This window comes from Rhinolophus ferrumequinum, chromosome 8 (assembly GCF_004115265.2).
Source record: "Rhinolophus ferrumequinum isolate MPI-CBG mRhiFer1 chromosome 8, mRhiFer1_v1.p, whole genome shotgun sequence".
NCBI classification, from domain to species: domain Eukaryota; kingdom Metazoa; phylum Chordata; class Mammalia; order Chiroptera; family Rhinolophidae; genus Rhinolophus; species Rhinolophus ferrumequinum.
This window is the reverse complement of record NC_046291.1, coordinates 45,053,427-45,071,704: the sequence shown is the minus strand read 5'-3', so window position 1 is coordinate 45,071,704 and position 18,278 is coordinate 45,053,427. Positions and strand designations below refer to the sequence as shown.

The window sequence follows — 18,278 nt, the reverse complement described above, 5'->3', positions numbered from 1 at the left end:
CCCGTGCTCCTTCCAGTTCCACTCTTGTAAAGCCCGAGAGCCCTGAGTCATACTGCTTTCCGTGGGGGCTGTGAAGCCCCCGGCCGGGACGATCGTCCTGAGCAGTAGAGGACCCCCAGCGCCCCCTACAGCCACACGCGGGGGCGGACCTCACCCAGTCTTGCTCCTCTGCACCACGCCCTGGCCCCCACCCTGTGGCCCGAGCCCCAGACCGCAGGAGCACCCGCACCTCCCTGCTACAGAAACACGGAGTAGGGTTAGGAGGGCGCGCTGCCTCCCGGGGAGCCCTCGTTGCTCCGCCCGCGGCGGCCGAATTCCCTCCCTCTTTCTGTCTGTCGGTCCCTCCCTCCCCTTTTCCCTCCCTCTCCCTCCTGCCCGCTGGGGCCGGACACGCTGCGCGTCCTCTCTTGGGGCGCTCTTCCCCTTGGCTGTCCGTCTCATGCCTCATCCCGCACAACTTCGGGACAGTGCGGTTTGGAGTTGAATGTACCCCTCCGAGAGCGCATGGCTGGGGAAGAGAGGCGCGGGCCCGGCCCCCGAAGGGCCGCCGTCCCGGAGGCGGTGATGCTGCTGCTGTGCCTGGGGGTTCCGACAGGCCGCCCCTACAACGTGGACACGGAGAGCGCGCTGCTCTTCCAGGGCCCCCGCCACACCCTGTTCGGCTACTCTGTAGTGCTGCACAGCCACGGGGCGAACCGATGGTGAGTGGAGTCCGCCTGGGACGCGCTTGGCATCTCAGAGCTGGCAGTGAAGGGTGCCTCAGGGATTCCCTGCCCGGTTCATACTTTCCTCTCTCAGAAGGAGGCAGAAGGGAAACGCTGCGACGACAGGCTCACCGGAGGTCAGCTCGGGAAACTAACTTATCTTGGGATGTCAGTGCCCGGGGTGCGTTCTGTCGCAAGGCCCTGGAGCTGCGAGTTAGAAGTGGCAGGTGTGATGCGTGGGGTGGTGGGCGAAGGAGGAGGTGGAGGGAGTGGGCCCGCTGCCAACTGCACGTTTGGTGACACCAAGATTCTGTGGGTAGCATAGCTCACGTCTGCACGCACGTGCGTATTTCTCTCTTTAGGCTCGTAGTGGGGGCCCCCACCGCCAACTGGCTCGCCAATCTTTCTGTGATCAATCCCGGGGCGATTTACAGTTGCAGGATCGGAAAGAATCCAAAGCGGATATGCCAACAACTCCAGCTGGGTGAGTTGGGTCTGGGACCAGAAGCAAGTGAGCCCTCCCACCCCCCACTTGTGGACTCCACGTTAAACACGAGTCCTGGGAAACTCGTCTTGCCTATTTCTTGTATGTAGTTTAAAACGAATGATTTTCACTTTTAACTCCATACCATCTTCACTTACTAACGTAAAAGTGGTCCCCTTCTTTCAGTCAATGTTTTACTCCGTTTTGCTAATGAATGTAGTACTCTGACAAAACGATGTAGAAGAAAATTTCTTATAATACCTTCTTTTCACATCTCCCCCAGCCATGTGTAAAATACATTTTAAAGTCTCAGTACATCAAGGACAGGATACAACTAAGCCAAGACATAAGAATTTTATTTCCGTCTTTGACCTACCAGCTTGTTAAAGATAACAGACTAAGGGACAGATCAGGAATAGCAGTCGGAATTGATCCCTTATCGTGTCATTTAGACTAAGGGCTTTTCAAAAAAGAAAATGATACAGTTTTACTTAGAATGTGAAGTGTAAAAGAAGAGCACAGGAAAAATTGGCATCTCTATCGTCAATATAATTAAAAAGAGGCTTAACACATAATTATGAATTTTTCTTTCCCAAAACTCTCATGTTAAATGGATGCCTATATTTGAAGTCATTTCTTAATGTCTCTTCTTAGATTTGTGACAACTTGAAAAATGTGTCTTGACAGGGGAAGGGAGAAAGTTCACGTCTAAAAGTCAAAACAAATTTGCTTTGCATAGACACAGGGGGAACAAAGGGGAACTAATACTAATTCAGACCTATCTTGTTCCAAACACTGTTAGGCGCTGCTATATATGTTGCTTTTTTTTTTTTTCCCTCTCAAAGCACCACTGAGTCATGGTTGGCATCGTTCCTACTTAACACATGAGGATCTGTGATTCAGAAGGTTGCAAGTCCTTTTTCTAACAGTTATTCAGCTAGTGAGTGGAAGATGGGACCCCAACTCAAAGTCAGATCGGTTTAGGTTCAAAGTTCAGGTCCTTACCTTTTATGTATGCATCTTCAATACAAAAAAAATTAAATGAGGAGTCCAATATGCTGTCTGCTGAGCTGATGAGTCATCTCTAAATGGTGAATAAAAGGTTATAATTGGTACCCTTTTCATATTTTTTTTGCTATCAATAGAGTTTTGAGATAAACCAGTTACTGTATCTTTAACCTTTTTTTTTTTTTAGTAGTCTTTGCTTTTTTTCAAACTGGGAAGCTGGTTCGCTTCATTTAGAATGAATTCAAATAGAGTGTGCATATAATGGGATTTTTATTTTTAACTCAGAGAGCATCCATAAAAGTCTAGTAGTTGTCTGTAGCATGTAGAATAAGCCCCACCCTCTCATAAGCACCTTCCATCCCAAAAGGCAGACTAGGAAAGAATAACGCATTCACAGAGCTTTCTAGTTAAAATAATTCTGCAAAACATTATTTTCATTGCATAAGAGAGTTGTGGGGTAAAAAATTAAGGATTGGAGCAGGCAACCTTGATCTGTCAGAGGATCTTGACAAGGTCTCAAGAGGGAAAAATTTCATTTCTGTTGTCCTTTCATAGTTTCCTGATCCACGACATTACAACTACTGGTATTTAGCACGTACTTCCTATCTGGAAGGGCACTGAATCTATTTCTAGATGTCTGTATTTTAATGGGAAAGATCATGGCATAGTATTATATAAAATTTAAGATGTTAATGCCTCTCAAAACTGAAGGAAAACCTAAATTCTTTAGGCACATGGAGCATAGGGGTTGTCTACAGAAATATCCTCAGAGAAATGAACACATGGAAGATGTGCAATAAATACGAATTACGTGAAGATTTATTGGATGGATGAGTGAATAAAAGCAACATGAAAATTTGATTGTCATCAAGCTGATTGGTGAATAAGGAAGTAATTACAAATGACAAGCCAAAGTGATAGTTTTAACTTTTAAAATTTTGGTCAATAAAAGGTATTTACTGAGATGAAAGGCAAAAAGGAAGACAAGATTTTTATTCAATCACTGCTTGAAGCACTAATAGCTGTAGTAATAGCTTTGAATATTTGCATAAGAGTTGACTGAAATAATTTTTCATATAGCATTTTAAACACTATATCTTCTCTCCCTTTTATAAAGAAATTGTGTCTCTATCCAGAACAAACTCAGAAGTAATTTGAAGCTGTAAAATACGGGATTGAGAATGAAGTCTAGAAAGGAAACACTGAAAACAATAAATTGATAACCAAAGACATTTAAGTATTCTCAGGTTTGTGGAGTATGTAGTGTTCTTTATGAGGATGTTTCAAGGAATATATATATATATATATATATATATATATATATATATATGCAATCTTCTAATTCTGTAGATTGTGAAAATGGCTTTTGTGTCAACCTGTGTGACTATAATGTATGGAAAATGCTTAGCTCAGTAACTGACATAGAAAATACATTAAAAACATTAGTTTATTTCTTTTTACATCTATTTTCTACTGAAATCTATATCTGTATGTTATAAGCAGGTTGAGAAACGATTAAACAAAAAATTAAATGTGTAAATTAAAAGGTAACAGTTGAAATGACATACAGTGAAAAATATTTTCTTGTTGGCTCAACCAAAAACTCTTATAATAACTAAAAACTGAGCTATGATTACCATGTCAGTAAGGTGTTGTCTTTCATTTGGAATGGCTTAACTTGCTATCAGGGAGATGAAGTTGAAAGATCTCTTAAAATGGTGCCCATCTCCTGTGCAAGTCAAATTACTATGCACATGGACTAGTCTTTAAGTCTCAGAATTTCAGCTCAAAGTTCGATTCAAACAGACTACTCCTCCTGCCCCCAAAAGAGGAGATCAATACCCCACCCCCACCTTTGTGGATAATGTTGTTTCATACTATGGTATAGTCAATATAGCCATAATCAGTAGTGAGCAGCAAATGCCTGTTTATCTAGAATGTTCAGGTTGTGATATGTTGAAAATAAGATAGCCGTTTTAGTGAAGTGGCTGCAGAAGAGGTGCTTTTCTTCCTGCATGCAAACAGACTTCCTTTACCTCCCTGCCTGCTTGAGAAGTATTTCTCCTCTCACTCCCTTGGTACCTCCCTCTATGAACCAAAGGAAGATAGTCTCCCATTAGGAGGGTCTGAGCCCAGACTTATTCATGAAGACTCCGAGTCTGAGGAGACAACAGTAATTGCCATATGTCCAGTTGCTTTTCCATTCAGGCACTCTGCATCCTTGCTGACGTTTTGTAAAAGGAAACTTTGATCATAGATGGTTGCTAAATTAAAGCATTACAAAGAATGACTCCACCTTACTCTAGTTAATCATAGTCCATCTACAGATTATCAATAATCAAAGAATTAAACATAAAATATATAAATGATTATAAAATTATGCTTTTAAAATTGTCTTTAATTAGTTATTCAGAAGACATTCCAGGTCTTTCATTACTCTGGAGTTACCACTAATAGCATTGTGCACACGCGCGCGCGCGCACACACACACACACACACACACACATCTGGGTAACAGAGTCTGAAGTTACACAATTACACTGTCTAGTACGATAGCCAGTAGCCACAGTTGGCTATTGAGCACATGAAATGTGGAGAGTTCACAGTGAGAGGTGCTGTAATGTAAATTCCATACTGGATTTCAAAGGCAGTACAGAAAAAAAAAAGCCACAATTCCTCATTAATATTTTAGATACTGATTACCTGTTGAATTAAATATTTAAAAACTAATATTGATTACATATTTCAATGATAATATTTTGGATGTATTAGGTTAAATAAAACATTGTTAAAATTAATTTCACTTAATCACTTCTCGGCCTTTGGCTAAGATCAAGTGTAAAATTAATTTCACTTCTTTTTACTTTTTTAATGTGATCACTATAACGTGAAACATTTTTATATATGGCTTATATTATGTTTCTGTTGTACAGCATGGCTCTAGAGAAACATGACTAACTTCCCTGCATTAAAATAACACTAACTATTTAGTAAGTGCTTTCCCAGTGTCTATGCGTCAATGGATGGGACTTTCACTTTTCCAGACCAAGCATGAACAGTTACTAGACGTTTTAGCTCCCTGGTTATGCCTCTCTTTTCCTTACTGGAAAGTACAGTGGTCTATCACAAGTTAGTCGGCATTAGTCCTCTTCAGCTTTCTTTCTGGAGATTATATTACCTGAGTCAGCCTCTTGGTTTATATTACATGACCTATTTGGAAGAGGTTAAGTCAATTAGCATCGCATCATTGAACTAATGATCACCTCACTCTCACTTCTGCCTGATTTGTAGGAATTATTAGCTTAATATTAAAAGCAAACCTCTCACTGTCGAACTTCAAATATGTTTTTGATAACTTTTCTTTTTCATTTTCAATACTTTAAATTGTAACTTACGAAGCTGAGTTGAGACAGACTGATCATTTTGAAAAATCATTCCTGAACATAGGTTGTTGTGGTAATTATGCAGAAAATCAAGACCAGACAGCTTCATTAATAAACTGGCATGTTAAGAGAATTAAGTTCCCTGATTTCCAGCAATTTCCCAAAGTCTATCTCTGAAAGAATGGTTTCCACATAATTTGAGAGATGAGGTTTTCTAAATGCATTTTATTTTTTGTCTTAAGTGTACTTGATCACTGAGTCACATTTGCAATGATTAAAAATATTCCCTTGGCAACAGTTCTGGGGTGAGATATGGTAATCTCTCATTGAATAAATCTCTCATTTATTCAATTCAGTCATTCATTGAGGGATGCCAGAAGGCCCGAACCTAGTCATACAAAAGAAACATGGTCCTTACCCCAAGGGGTTTACAACCCACAGGTTAGGTTATTATAGGAAATTATGGTGAGAAGCTCTAATCTAGTTTGGAGAATAAGATGATACCCTCCTGAGGAACTGATATGCAAGTGGGGAACTAAGTAAAAATCAGAATTTAGAGGAAGAGGTTATGGGAAAGGTGCCACATAGAGCAAAGGATGTGCATGAAGACTCTGAGGTCTTTCACAGCATGGTATCTTTGAACTGAAAGAAAAGTGCATACAGTTGGACTGTAACGTGTGACGTGGATGGTAGGTTGGAGAGGTAAACAGGGATTATTTTTGGTACCACTTCCTAAACTCTCTTTAGGAGTATGAATTTGTCCTAAAGTGAGTAAATCTGGGGAACGGTATGATTAGCTTTGTGTTTTAGATACTTCTCCTTGCTGAGTAGTGATTGCTTTGGAGTAAATAGGTCAAGACTGAAAGTAGTGAGACAGTTGTGCAAAGATTTTGTTATAATTCAGGCTACATATGATTTGTGCTTGTACTAAGACAGGGGGCAGTAAGAGTAGAGAAAAAAATAGAGATTCTACTGTCAATGTAAGAACTGTCCAAACCTGTAGAGAAGTTTTATGAGTTTATTTGAGCCAAACTGACACAGTGGCCGGGAAGCAAAATCTCAATGGATTTAGAAAATGTAACAGAGAATGGCAATTTTGCACCTAATTTTATAATTAGAATTAAAGAAGGAAGCATAAGGAGTGTCACATGAAATCTATTTGTGGTAGGTTAGGGGGCCAGAGAAAGCAAGGTAGGGAAATCTCTGAGATTAGATAAAAAGTAAAACAAAGTGACACATACTTCTTTTACATGAGTAGGTACAGGATAGTTAATAATTAACTTTTACAGCACATAGAGATGGTATGTTGAGAACGAGATAACAATGAAGGGTTCTGTGGTCTCCCACTCTGGTGAGGAGGTTGTACCCTGAGGGGTCTGGAAAAGAAGATTATTCTGACCTTTCAAAGGTATGTTATCTTAGATGCAAGAAGTGAGTAGAGAGACTCACTTAAAGTACAGCTAGACCTTTGTCAAGGAAGCTACAGGCCTAGGATGTGACTACCTGCCATGACTTGCTTTTAGTGAGGAATTTTTATGTTCAGACCACACTGTGTAGTTACTTTAGGTCTCTGCATTTGTAGGCCCTGTCACGCTGGCCTCCCCTGAGCTTGTCAGGTTTAGTTTGTGGACCCTTTTTTTGTCCACACCTCCTCCTTTTGATCATAAATCAATCAAGAGATATATTAATGACCAACCTCTTGGTTGGATAATGTGGTCCCATGTTGCTAGGTGCTAGGAAGGCTCATCTTTGTGTCGTCATTTGTCTTGCTGAAATGGTTGACCGTATGGAAAAAAATTAAATGGGGCAAGACCTAACCTTGGATGGAAGTCAAGGATGAATTTTTCTCAAAAGGAAAGGTCAGGTAAATGGGAGGTAATCAAATCTTACGGGCCTTCATTAAAAAAAAATACTCTAGATCCTTTCTAACCTGCACGCTAGCATGATCTAAGATTTGCTGGATCACTTTTTCTCTATTTTGCATCTAGTATAACATTTACTTATAGTTTGCGGGCACAACCATAAACCTCTGTAGTTTTCACAATCTGACAAATGAGATGGATTCCCTTTCACTGTTGTTGTTACTATTATTATTATTATTATTTTAATATGCTTCCCATTGGAAGCACTCAAGTATTATTTATTATTCATCTGATTCCTACTAGTTGTACAATTGGGTTAATAGGCCAGGCTGTAAGACCACAATGGTGAATTATAATTATCATTAAAAAAGTTTCCAGAAGCCAGGAGGACACTAAGAATTTCAGAATTAAATTTCGTGTGCCTCAGAAGCCATTATAGAGGACCTTTTTTTTTTTTTTTTTGTAGCCACTTCAACTTCCATCTAGTTAATAGTCTTTGTTGAGTTAGGGGGTAAGCACACTCCCATAATTGGCTTCTAGCATTATTCATACATAAAATACCTTTCTCAAGATTTCTTTTCAACAAACTTTCTACAACTTCCCTTGTCCTTCTTAGTTTGTCTCTTTTTTACTCATTCAGAAATAACCAACTTATTATGAAAAACTACTGTCTTTTCTCTCAAACACACAGGCATCCCTTTCCTTCCTTCTTCACTAACATTACTTCTACATTTCAAAAGAGATGCCATAAAAGAGTATTAGTGATAATACAAAAGTTACCTTGCATACTTCAGCAATTATTAACTATAAGAACAGGGTCTGAGAAAAGTCCGACAAACAAGTATAACTATTATTATGACTACTATTAGCAATAGACAAGTAAAGACAACCAAACCAATGGTTTTTAAGTTCAACATCAATTTGTAGGGATACAGGCCTTCTCGATGTCTTAGGAAAGCTCTCTACCTTTGGTATTGACCGCTTCTCATCCTTGAGGGGTCTCTGTATACAGAGGCAAGTGTCAGAGACGGGGGCAGATTTCCATTCGCTGTTAGACACCTTTTTTTTTTTTTAAATCAGAAATGTGAATCCTTGAGTTAACTCACTTAAGTTTGGCTACACATAGATTGGTTAGTAATACCTGATAAGTTCCTTCCAACGAGGGGTTGGAGAGAGTCTTTAATTGACGTCTTTTCCAATGGACAAAATCTCCTGGTAGTAAGTCATGGTCTTTGAAGTCTTCATGTCCTGGGAACACACTGTGAAATGAATCAGTACTAATTTATCAATTTCTTTAAGCTGGTTAATAAGTCCTTGATAATAATGCAGAATGCCTCCTTTTAGTTAGGTTGGATCAGATGTCTCTTCATCCAGATACATAGAATAACCAGTGACTATTTAATGAGGAGAGGGGCTATGTTTACCAAAAGGAGATCTCAGGTTGAGAAGCACTATAGAGAGAGCTGTTGGCCAAAGGAAATTAAAAGCTGAAAAATTCACTTAGTTGAGTTTTAATTGTACCATTTGTACCTTCCACCAATCCAGAAGACTGGGGTGATACGCACAATGAAAATGCTGTAGAATAGGCCAAATATTACAAGTGGATTGCATTATTTGCTTAGTGAAATGAATCCCTCAGGTACTATGTGACTCAGAGAGAATCCTCCAATTGAGAATTATTTTTTCTCCAATAGTAATTTACTTCTAGTTAAGGCTGTTGCTCTCCTGCAAGGGAATGCCTCAACCCAATGAGAGAACATACAAATCATAACTAACATATATTTCTATCCTTGTGATTATGGCATTTGGATAAAATCCAATTACCATGCCTCAAATGGACTTAAAGGAAGGGGGAAATGTTGTTGGTGATTTTCCAGGGTTATATTTTAGACAGATAGAACATCTGCTATACACTTTGTGAGCTGCAATGGAAGGTTTCCAGTAATATTGTTTACTCCATTAAATCATCTTTTCAGGACCCCAATGTGTTAGCTCATGTACATGTTGAAGTATAGGTAATTTAGGTCCTATACATAAGATTGGTCTCTGATTGGATCCAAACCATATCTATTTGTGTCAAAGTTTCCCCCTTTTTGTTGTCATCCCCTTTTCTTCTTCTGTAGCTGTATGTTAGAACTGTAAAAGAGGTTTTTGTTGATTTAATATGGAGCAAGAAACATTCTCAGTTCTGGATAGTTTGGCTGCTTATTACTGCTTGTCTAGCTGCAGTGTCAGCTAAATTGTTTTCTTTTGCTTCCATGCTGGCGGCGTTACAATGTCTTGGAATTTTGATAATTGCCAATTGTTTTGGTTGCTGTATGACATCTAATTCTGCAACCTGTTTTCCATTCTTTATGGGCTGCCCTGAGGAACTTAAGAAACTTCGCTGCTTCCACAACATTCTGAAGTCATGAGCTACACCAAAGACATAGCAACTATCACTGGAGATGTTGGCTATCTGATCTTTGACCAATTGACAAACTTGAGTTAGAGCAATTAATTCAGCTTTTTGGACAGATTTTATTTCATTCAAGTAAATAAGAACCTTCAGTTATGTCCACCATGGACATTATTGCATATCCAGCTTAGTAACGTCCCTGTTCATCTTTCAGATAAGATGCATCTGTCAGCCAAATTAAGTCAACATTATCAATAGGAGTTTCCTGTAAATCATTCCTAGGTACAAGAAGGAACAATCGTGGATGTCTTCAACTTACAAAAACAGTCACAAAGTTGCTGGATTAAGACTGTTAAATCTAGTTAAAGTAATATTAAGTGCAGAGAGCAAGGGCACTTCCTAAGAAGCTGACTGACAGAAGTGTTGAGTGTGATGAGAGTTCAGTGGAGATTCAACACGATGAGGAAAATACAAGGTCTGACAATTACATTTCTGAACTTGTTGCAATGATGTTGCTAATCTTTTTTGATATCAGAGGAATTATTCATTATGAATTTGTACCAACTGGACAAACAGTTAACCAAGTTTACTCTTTGGAAGTGCTGAAAAGGCTGCATGAAAAAGTTAGGCAACCTGAACTTTTTGCCAACAATTCATGGCCCTTGCATCCCAGCAATGCACCAGCTCACATAGTACTGTCTATGAGGGAGTTTTTAGCCAGTAAACAAATAACTGTATTTAAACACTCTCCCTACTCACCTGATCTGGCCCCCGATGGCTTCTTTCTTTACCCAAAATGAAGGAAATATTGAAAGGAAGACATTTTGATGACATTCAGGGCCTCAAGGGTAATACAATGAAAGCTCTGATGGCCATTCCAGGAAAAGGGTTCCAAAATTGCTTTGAAGGGTGGACTAGGTGCTGGCATCGGTGCATAGCTTCCCGAGAGGAATATTGCAAAGTTGACTGTAGTGATATTCAGCAATGAGATATGTAGCACTTTTTCTAGGATGAGTTCAAGAACTTAATTGTCAGACCTTGTAAATTAAGGAGAGCCCATTACTATTTGTTCTGTTTGTTTGCATAACATGGCGATAGCACAGATGGCTGTCATGCAGGAGGGAGCCCTTTGGCTACTGAGTCTAATTGCTGAATATAATATCCTCTGTGTCTACGATGATCTCTATGTTTTGGAGTTCAAACTCCTAAAGCATTTCCTTTATTTTCACATATGAAAAGGAAGAGAGTGTATGATTAAGGTGTCTCAGAGTAGGAGTTTTAGATAATACTTCCCCTAAAGCTTCTTTAGTTTGTTTGCCTTTGGGGTTCCATTGAATTGGATCTGGTCGATCTGATTTTTAATAAGACATATATATAGAATCTGGGCCATTAATGAAAACTTTGGAACTCAGTTTTGACAATATGCAGTCAGACCCAGGAACCCTCTAAGCTGTTTGTTTGTTTGTTTGTTTGTTTGTTTGTTTTTCAAAGAGGAAAGGATAGGATTCTGCTGAGTCTTTCAAGGTTAATTAATAGCTTACCTTTAGCTATTAGATAACCAAGGTATCTTACTTGGGGTAAACAGAATCAAAACTTGTCTTTTGAGACCCTATGTCCCTTTATGGCTAGCTGTTGTAATAGGTAAATTGTGTCCTCTTGAGAGTCTTGATATGTCCTAGAGCATAAAAGTAAATTATCCACATGTTGGATTAAAGTGGAATTTCTGGGAAATTCAACATAATTCAAATCAGCCTTTAGGTAGTGTGTGTGTGTGTGTGTGTGTGTGTGTGTGTGTGTGTGTGTGTGTGTGTTTTGGCACCCCCGGTGTGTATATATTTACACACCGGGGGTGCCAAAAAATGTATACACATTTTAAGAGATATTATCTATGCTCAAGCAGTAGTTCACTGTAATCAGAAGTGTCTGGATGCTGATGGTAACCACTTTGAGCACCTCTTGTAATTGCAGAAGTCAAATGTGACTTGTATTCATCTTTTGTTACAGTTTATATTGAGTATTACAAGTAATACAGCTTTCCCTTTCTTAAAATGCGTATACATTTTTGGTACCCTCTGTATATATATATGAATGCTGAGAAAGGCACTACATAAATTTACCACTGAAAAATATTGACAGTCCACAGGAATAACTAATAGGGTATGAGGATTTGGCACCACAGGATGTCTGGGAATAGCTATTTTATTTATAGCTATAAGATCCTGTACAAATCTCCATCCTTTCCCATTGGGTTTCTTTACTGGAAGAAGAGGAGAATTACAGGGGCTTGTACATGCAATTATAAACCCCACTTTTAAGTAATTTTGTATAATGAGCTTAATTTCACCTAGTGTATCAGGTCTTAAAAGATACTGGCATTAGGTATAGGCAAAATATTGTCAATAGTTATTTTAATAGGAGTGGCTGACTTAATCTTGCCAATATCTATAGTAGAAAAGGCCCAAAGTTGCATTGGAATGTCCTGTAACAAACATTCAGTCAGTCTCAATATTAATTTCCTCTTGTAGAGTTTCCTTTAAAATCATTATTTTCCCAGTCAGCTCAGTGTGATTCGTTGAATTCTAAATACATTTTAACCTTCTGGGAAAAGGATATGTGGGCATTATTGGTTTCAACAAAGTCTCACCCTATCATGTGAATTGGGGCATAATTGACTAGTAAAAATATGTGTTGCCCCATAACATTCTCTAGCTGGAAGGCAACAGGTTTTGATTTAAAAACAGTTGATTAGATGTCCCTACTATTTGTGTAGAAGCTTAGTCTGAGGGAAAGGGCAGCTTAATTGGGTAGGATTAAGAACAGATAAAGTAGCCTTAGTGTCTACAAGGGCCTCAGTATTTTCCCCTTTTACGTTAATTTCAGTTTCTTCTAAAAATATTAGTAAGCAGGGGAAGTGCCCTCTCCTAGTCCTCGGAATAGCCCTATGCTTGCTTCTATTTCGTTTTCTTTTTCTTTTTTTTCAGAATATAAATTTTTAAAAAATTATTTTGTTTGTAATTATTTTTTTTTTAATTTTAATTAAATCTATTGGGGCGATATTGGTTAATAAAATTATATAGGTTTCAAGTGTATAACTTTATAATATATCATCTGTATATTGCATTGTGTGCGCACCACCCAAACTCAAATCTCTTTCCATCACCATATATTTGACCCCCTTTATCCTCTTCTACTACTCTCCCACCCTCTTACTCTCTGGTAACCACGAAACTGTTTGTCTATCAATTTGTTTTTTCTTTTCCAAAATCCCATTTCAGTTTTCTACAATCCTGGTTAAGGTGACCTGACTTTTTACAACAAAAACAGAATCCTCTCTCCCCTTATCCTAAAGACCTTCAGGGAGGTCTGACCTGATTGCTTAATTTCTGGAGCTATAAGTTCATGATTTTGGCAGCTTTGTCTTTTTCTCTCTTTTGAATAGTTTTAGATAGTTGATCAGCCAGAATTGCCATTAGTACTTGTGGTTGGCCAATTTAATTTACTTTGTTTAATCAGTTATAAGCTCTTTATCTAATCCTTCCAAAATGCTGAATTTAGTAAGGCATGATTTTGATGGTCTTTAAAACTGTCTGGAGACAGATTCTTTAAAAGTTTTTTTGAAATGTTCAAAGAAATCAAGCACTGGTTCATCTGTCTCTCCTTTACATTACTGGATCTTGGTCCAGTCCATTTTCTGGAGAAAAATATCTCAGATTTGGCTTAGTAAAGCTGATGGGCCAATTCCCTGTATTTTCCTTAGTCTGCCTTTTTTTTTTAAGTCCTCTACAGGAGTTTCTCAACAAACCTTATTTTGCCATTCTGTTGCTTTGCTCTCAGAAACCAGTAGGTGTATTAATTGGAATAGGTCAGAATAGCCAGGATCATATGTGCTAATAGTCAAATCAAGTTCCTGTGTGAAACATCAGGGTCGTGGAGAGGGTTGGGTAAATCATTAGGTAGATTCTTAATTCTGTTCTAGTACAAGGGATGTATACAAGTCACTGGTTCCTCTCTGCCTGAGATGGGCATTTCCCCTAAGGAAGCTGCCAGAATTTCTATTTTGCCTTTTCTTTCTTAGTGTATCCTGGTCAGGTTTTCTATTCTGAGTGTCCCCTAGGGTGGTATGGAACTGTGGTGGAGCAGGTGTAGGAAAGACAGGAGAAGGAGGAGGAAGAGAATTAAGTCTGCACAATGAAGTAAAGGATACAGTGGGGCAGTTGGAGAAAAGGGAAGAGTGGGGTGTTGGCATTGAGCTGCTTCGGAAACCTTCTTTAGTTCAGAGACAGTCTCTAAAATTTTCTTATTAACTTCATGGAGAGAACAAAGTCTCTTTGAGTTCCGTTTCAAAGGCTTGTATTTGCCAGTTGAGGTAAGCTTCCTATTCATTCAGTTTGATTTGAGAGCCGACTTTTTTTTCTATCGTGCACTCAAAAAATTAACTGTCAAAAGAGCTCCATTTTGGCTATCTTAAATTGATATCACTTCTAGTTAAATCTTCCCATTTCTGTAAGTACTTGTAACTAAAGGCTGCCTATGATTTGTACGTCTGCAGGAATATTAATGGGAGGTGGGAGCTGGAGCCTTGTTGGCCTTGGAGGCACAATTTCCCACGCTAATTTTAGTTCTCTTTTGAGATTTGCAAAGTCTGAAGAAATGAAAAAATTTCTAGGGATATTGTGTAGTGGGTAGACGTGTGCAGTTCATGGGTTGAGCTCCAAGGGGCTGTCACCTCCCAAGTCCCTCCAGCCTTCTTACATGTCTCCGTTTCTCTCCCTAGCTGTCTAGTACAACTGTGAGTACTTGGAGCGCTAGGTAACCAGCCTTTATGTATATGTCCCCAGACCAATCAATTATTTAATTTCAGTTCTATTGGAATTCCCTATGGGATCCTGCTTGTCTAGAGGGTATTCTCAGACACCTCCACAGAGATTCTGAGTCACCTAAGAATATCTAAAATTCGAGCTGGAGGGAGTCAATGCCCCTTATTTTCAGAGTTGAATGAGTTCAAGCTCTCATTTATCTTGCCAAAGGTTTTGTTCAGACTCTCAGTAAGAAATTCCAACTGAAAAGCTAAAATTAAAACCAGCCACCCATTTTTATTCTCCTGTCCCTTAGTTATCTCAATCCTTATCCTTTAGTGACACCTCGAGGATTTTTTTTTTTTTAAGAACATCTCAGATAAAGTTATGGCCTACTACCTTAAAACAGGGAAGTCCAGACTTCCAAGAAAAACTCACCAAATTCACCAGATGCAAAACTGGGAGCCGGTGGGACACAATAGGCCCCTGCTGGTAACTAGCACTGAGTCCGGGTCCACAACATGGTCCTGGGTGGGCTTCTTTGGAATCCTGCCAACTATGCCAAGGAAATGTCGATGTAAGAAATGTCCAAACGTGTGGAGATTTTTTATGAGTTTATTTAAGCCTACCTGACTGACAATGGTCAGGATGCAGAATCTCAACAAATTGAGAAAATGCTCTGGAGAATGCCAGTTTTGCAGCTTATTTTATACATTAGAATTGAAAGAGGAGAGGTAAGGAGGGTTACACGAACTCTATTGGTGGTAGATTAAAGGGGCTGGAGAAAGCACAGCAGGGAAATCTCTGGGATTGGATAAAAAACAGAGAGACACATATTGTATTTTACATTAGTGGGTACAGGATAGTTGATAACATTCAGAACACATAGAGATAGTATCTGGGTAACAAAATAACAATGAGGGGTTCTGTCGTCTAGTGCTCTGGTGTGGAGGTCGTGCCCTGAGGGGTTTGGAAAAGGTGATTATTCTGACATTTCAAAGGTATGTTATCTTAGATGCAAAAAGACAGTGGACAGGCTGGTTTAAGGTACAGATTGACCCTTGTCAAGGAAGCTGTAGGCCTAGGATGTGAATACCCACCATGACTCTCTTTTAGTTAGGAACGTCTATGTTCAGACCATTCTATGTGGTTTCTTTCGGTCTCTGAGTTTGTAGGTCCTGCCATGCTGGCTTTCCCTGAGCTTGTCAGGTTTAGTATGTAGCCCCTTTTTTCATCCATAGTACAATTGTTTAGAAGACAGAATCAACAGGACTTGGTAATTATTAAATGAGAAAGATGAAAGAGAAGAAGTTTTCGAAGACGTTAATGAAGGTTCTGACTTGGACTGTTGGATGGATGACGGTGCTCTGTCCTATGAGATATAGAAGTAATATCTAGAGATCATTTAGATGTATGGGTCACGTGGGCAGGATAAGTCTGTAGTGGCAATTCAGGATGGAAGGTAATGGACAATAAAAGCCCTGGAGGTTAATGAATTTAATCTGGGAAATCTCTAGGCTAAATAGATTAGGGCCCAGGATAGATGCCAGAGGATGCCTACAATTTGAGAAATGGCAAGAATAGTGCTGTTCAATTCTGGCTGTAATTTAGATTCTCTTGCAGAGCTTTACAAATACCAGTGTTCATCTTAAATTAATAAAATTTCTGGGGATGAGTCTATGTAGGTGTGATATTATGATATATAATAAGAATTATGTATATGGTCTTTGTTGGTTTTTTCTAGCACAGGGCTAAAACCCTTGGAATTTCCTGGGTGATGAGAAACAAAGATGTCTTTTGTTATGTTAATGAGGTGACTTTTGGACCCCAATTAAGGATGGGGGCTGGTTGCCAAAGGAGCCAACCATGTGATAAGAGGGTGGGAACTTTCAGTCCCATCCCCTTGACTTCCTGGATGGGGAAAGGGGCTTGACAGGAGAGATAGGTAAACAAATAATTAATTATGAGAAAATGTAATAAGTGTGATGATAGAGACACAAGCAAGGGAGAAGAAATTGGATGATGAGAGGTTTCCTAGAACAGCAGACTCCTGAACAGTTGAGCCAGTTCTCATCAGTTTTGATGAGCACATAATAAAAGCGCAATAAATGTGAGATGGATGGATACATTTCTCAGATTTGGATGAGATCCTGTGCTGCACACTTCTGCATCATTCCGAGGTGCTGGCCAGTCTTGGGTTCCAAAGTCTCTGCCTACTCACACCAGGCAATCTAAACAATAATACCCACTCCCGAGATTGGGAGCTGAGAACTGATCATCTTTAAAAACAGGGGATTTTAGTTTTGAAGTACTTGGAAATTCTCAAGTTCTGAGGCCTTGTGATGACTCTACCCAGATTTATAAAATTAAAACACTAAAACTTGGCACTACTCCCTGTGGATATAAACCTCAGTGTTGAACTCTTTTTCTGAATACAATACAGTAAAATAAATAAAAATATAAAGTAAAAATATATATGAAATGAAATAGAGGACTGAAATAGCTGGCTTTTTCAGGCTCATGATTATATTAGTTGTTTCTCACATTAAATGAGTATGATTATTAGCCATTATCAGATTTTGACTAGGAACTCTGAGAATATGACACGTATGCACTTGCTTTTCCAGGATGGGGAAAAAAAAAAAAAACTTTGAGAATGGTTTCTAATCTTGATGTTTATTTTGATAGTTTGACTCTTGTTTGCCACTGGACAAGCTGGAAGCAATGGTCTTGGAAGTTTAGTACTCTCATGTCCCGTATCATCTCAACAACATGGATATTTTATTTTTTATTATTCAAAATTACTATCGTTACTAGTATGGAATTCACAGATATTACTGTTATCTTTTAGAAACATCATCATCACGTTTTATTAGATGCATGAGAAAAGTACATAGCTTAATATAGTAAACATAATGGATTTAATAGTAATTAAGAGTATAACAAGAAAAACGGGCAGAAGGGGCCACTTGGCTTAAAGAACTGAAGGCTGCTGATCAAATCTCTCAGCACTGTGAGCTCCCTCTGCTGGTGAGTCCAAATTAACATAATGTCGGTATGCTGGGGAGCAGGAGCGTTTACCATTTAATGAACACCTATTAGGTGCCAGGCAGCCTTACGTGCACAGGGATAAATTTTCTGTAATTTTCATAACCCTGCAATGGTAGGTCTTATAATCTTGTCACATTTGAACTGATTTGTTCACTTTTAATTCCATATGTTTTTTTTTTAATATTCTGAATTGAGGTTGAGGAATGAGTTTGTAAAATTATTTTCACTCAGCAAATACTGCTTCTGCAAACAAAGCTATCTTGAATGAATGACTCTTTATAAAACATAGAATAGAACAAGAGTCATTCATTTTTCAGGATTATTTAAGAAAAAGAGTGGAAGAGTTTAAAACATATAGGACTTTTCTTTCAACGAAATAGAACTTCAACTTGTAAAAGGTAATTGGTAGAAGTAAGGACTTTCACTATTTCTCTGAAACTTGAAATCACATCACATGTTTTGAAAGATAAGATAAATATTTATGTTGTCTTAGTAGCTGGAAAGCGAGACTGAGAGCCCCAATCAAATGTCTGAAGTGATGGGGAAGTCACAGCACAGTGCACAGGCAGAAAAACCAAACATGACATTACAT

The 18,278-nt window shown here is 38.8% G+C and overlaps 1 protein-coding gene across 1 annotated transcript in view; it reads left to right on the top strand.

The window, feature by feature from the left end:
- Positions 1 to 347: 347 nt before the first annotated feature.
- ITGA4 (integrin subunit alpha 4) overlaps positions 348 to 18,278 on the top strand; it is a 90,659-nt gene continuing 72,728 nt past the window's right edge. Inside the window, 3 exon segments of the mRNA XM_033111967.1 lie at positions 348 to 541; positions 544 to 701; positions 1,067 to 1,188. Of these exon segments, the coding sequence (XP_032967858.1) occupies positions 485 to 541; positions 544 to 701; positions 1,067 to 1,188 (337 nt within the window). The 5' untranslated portion in view covers positions 348 to 484.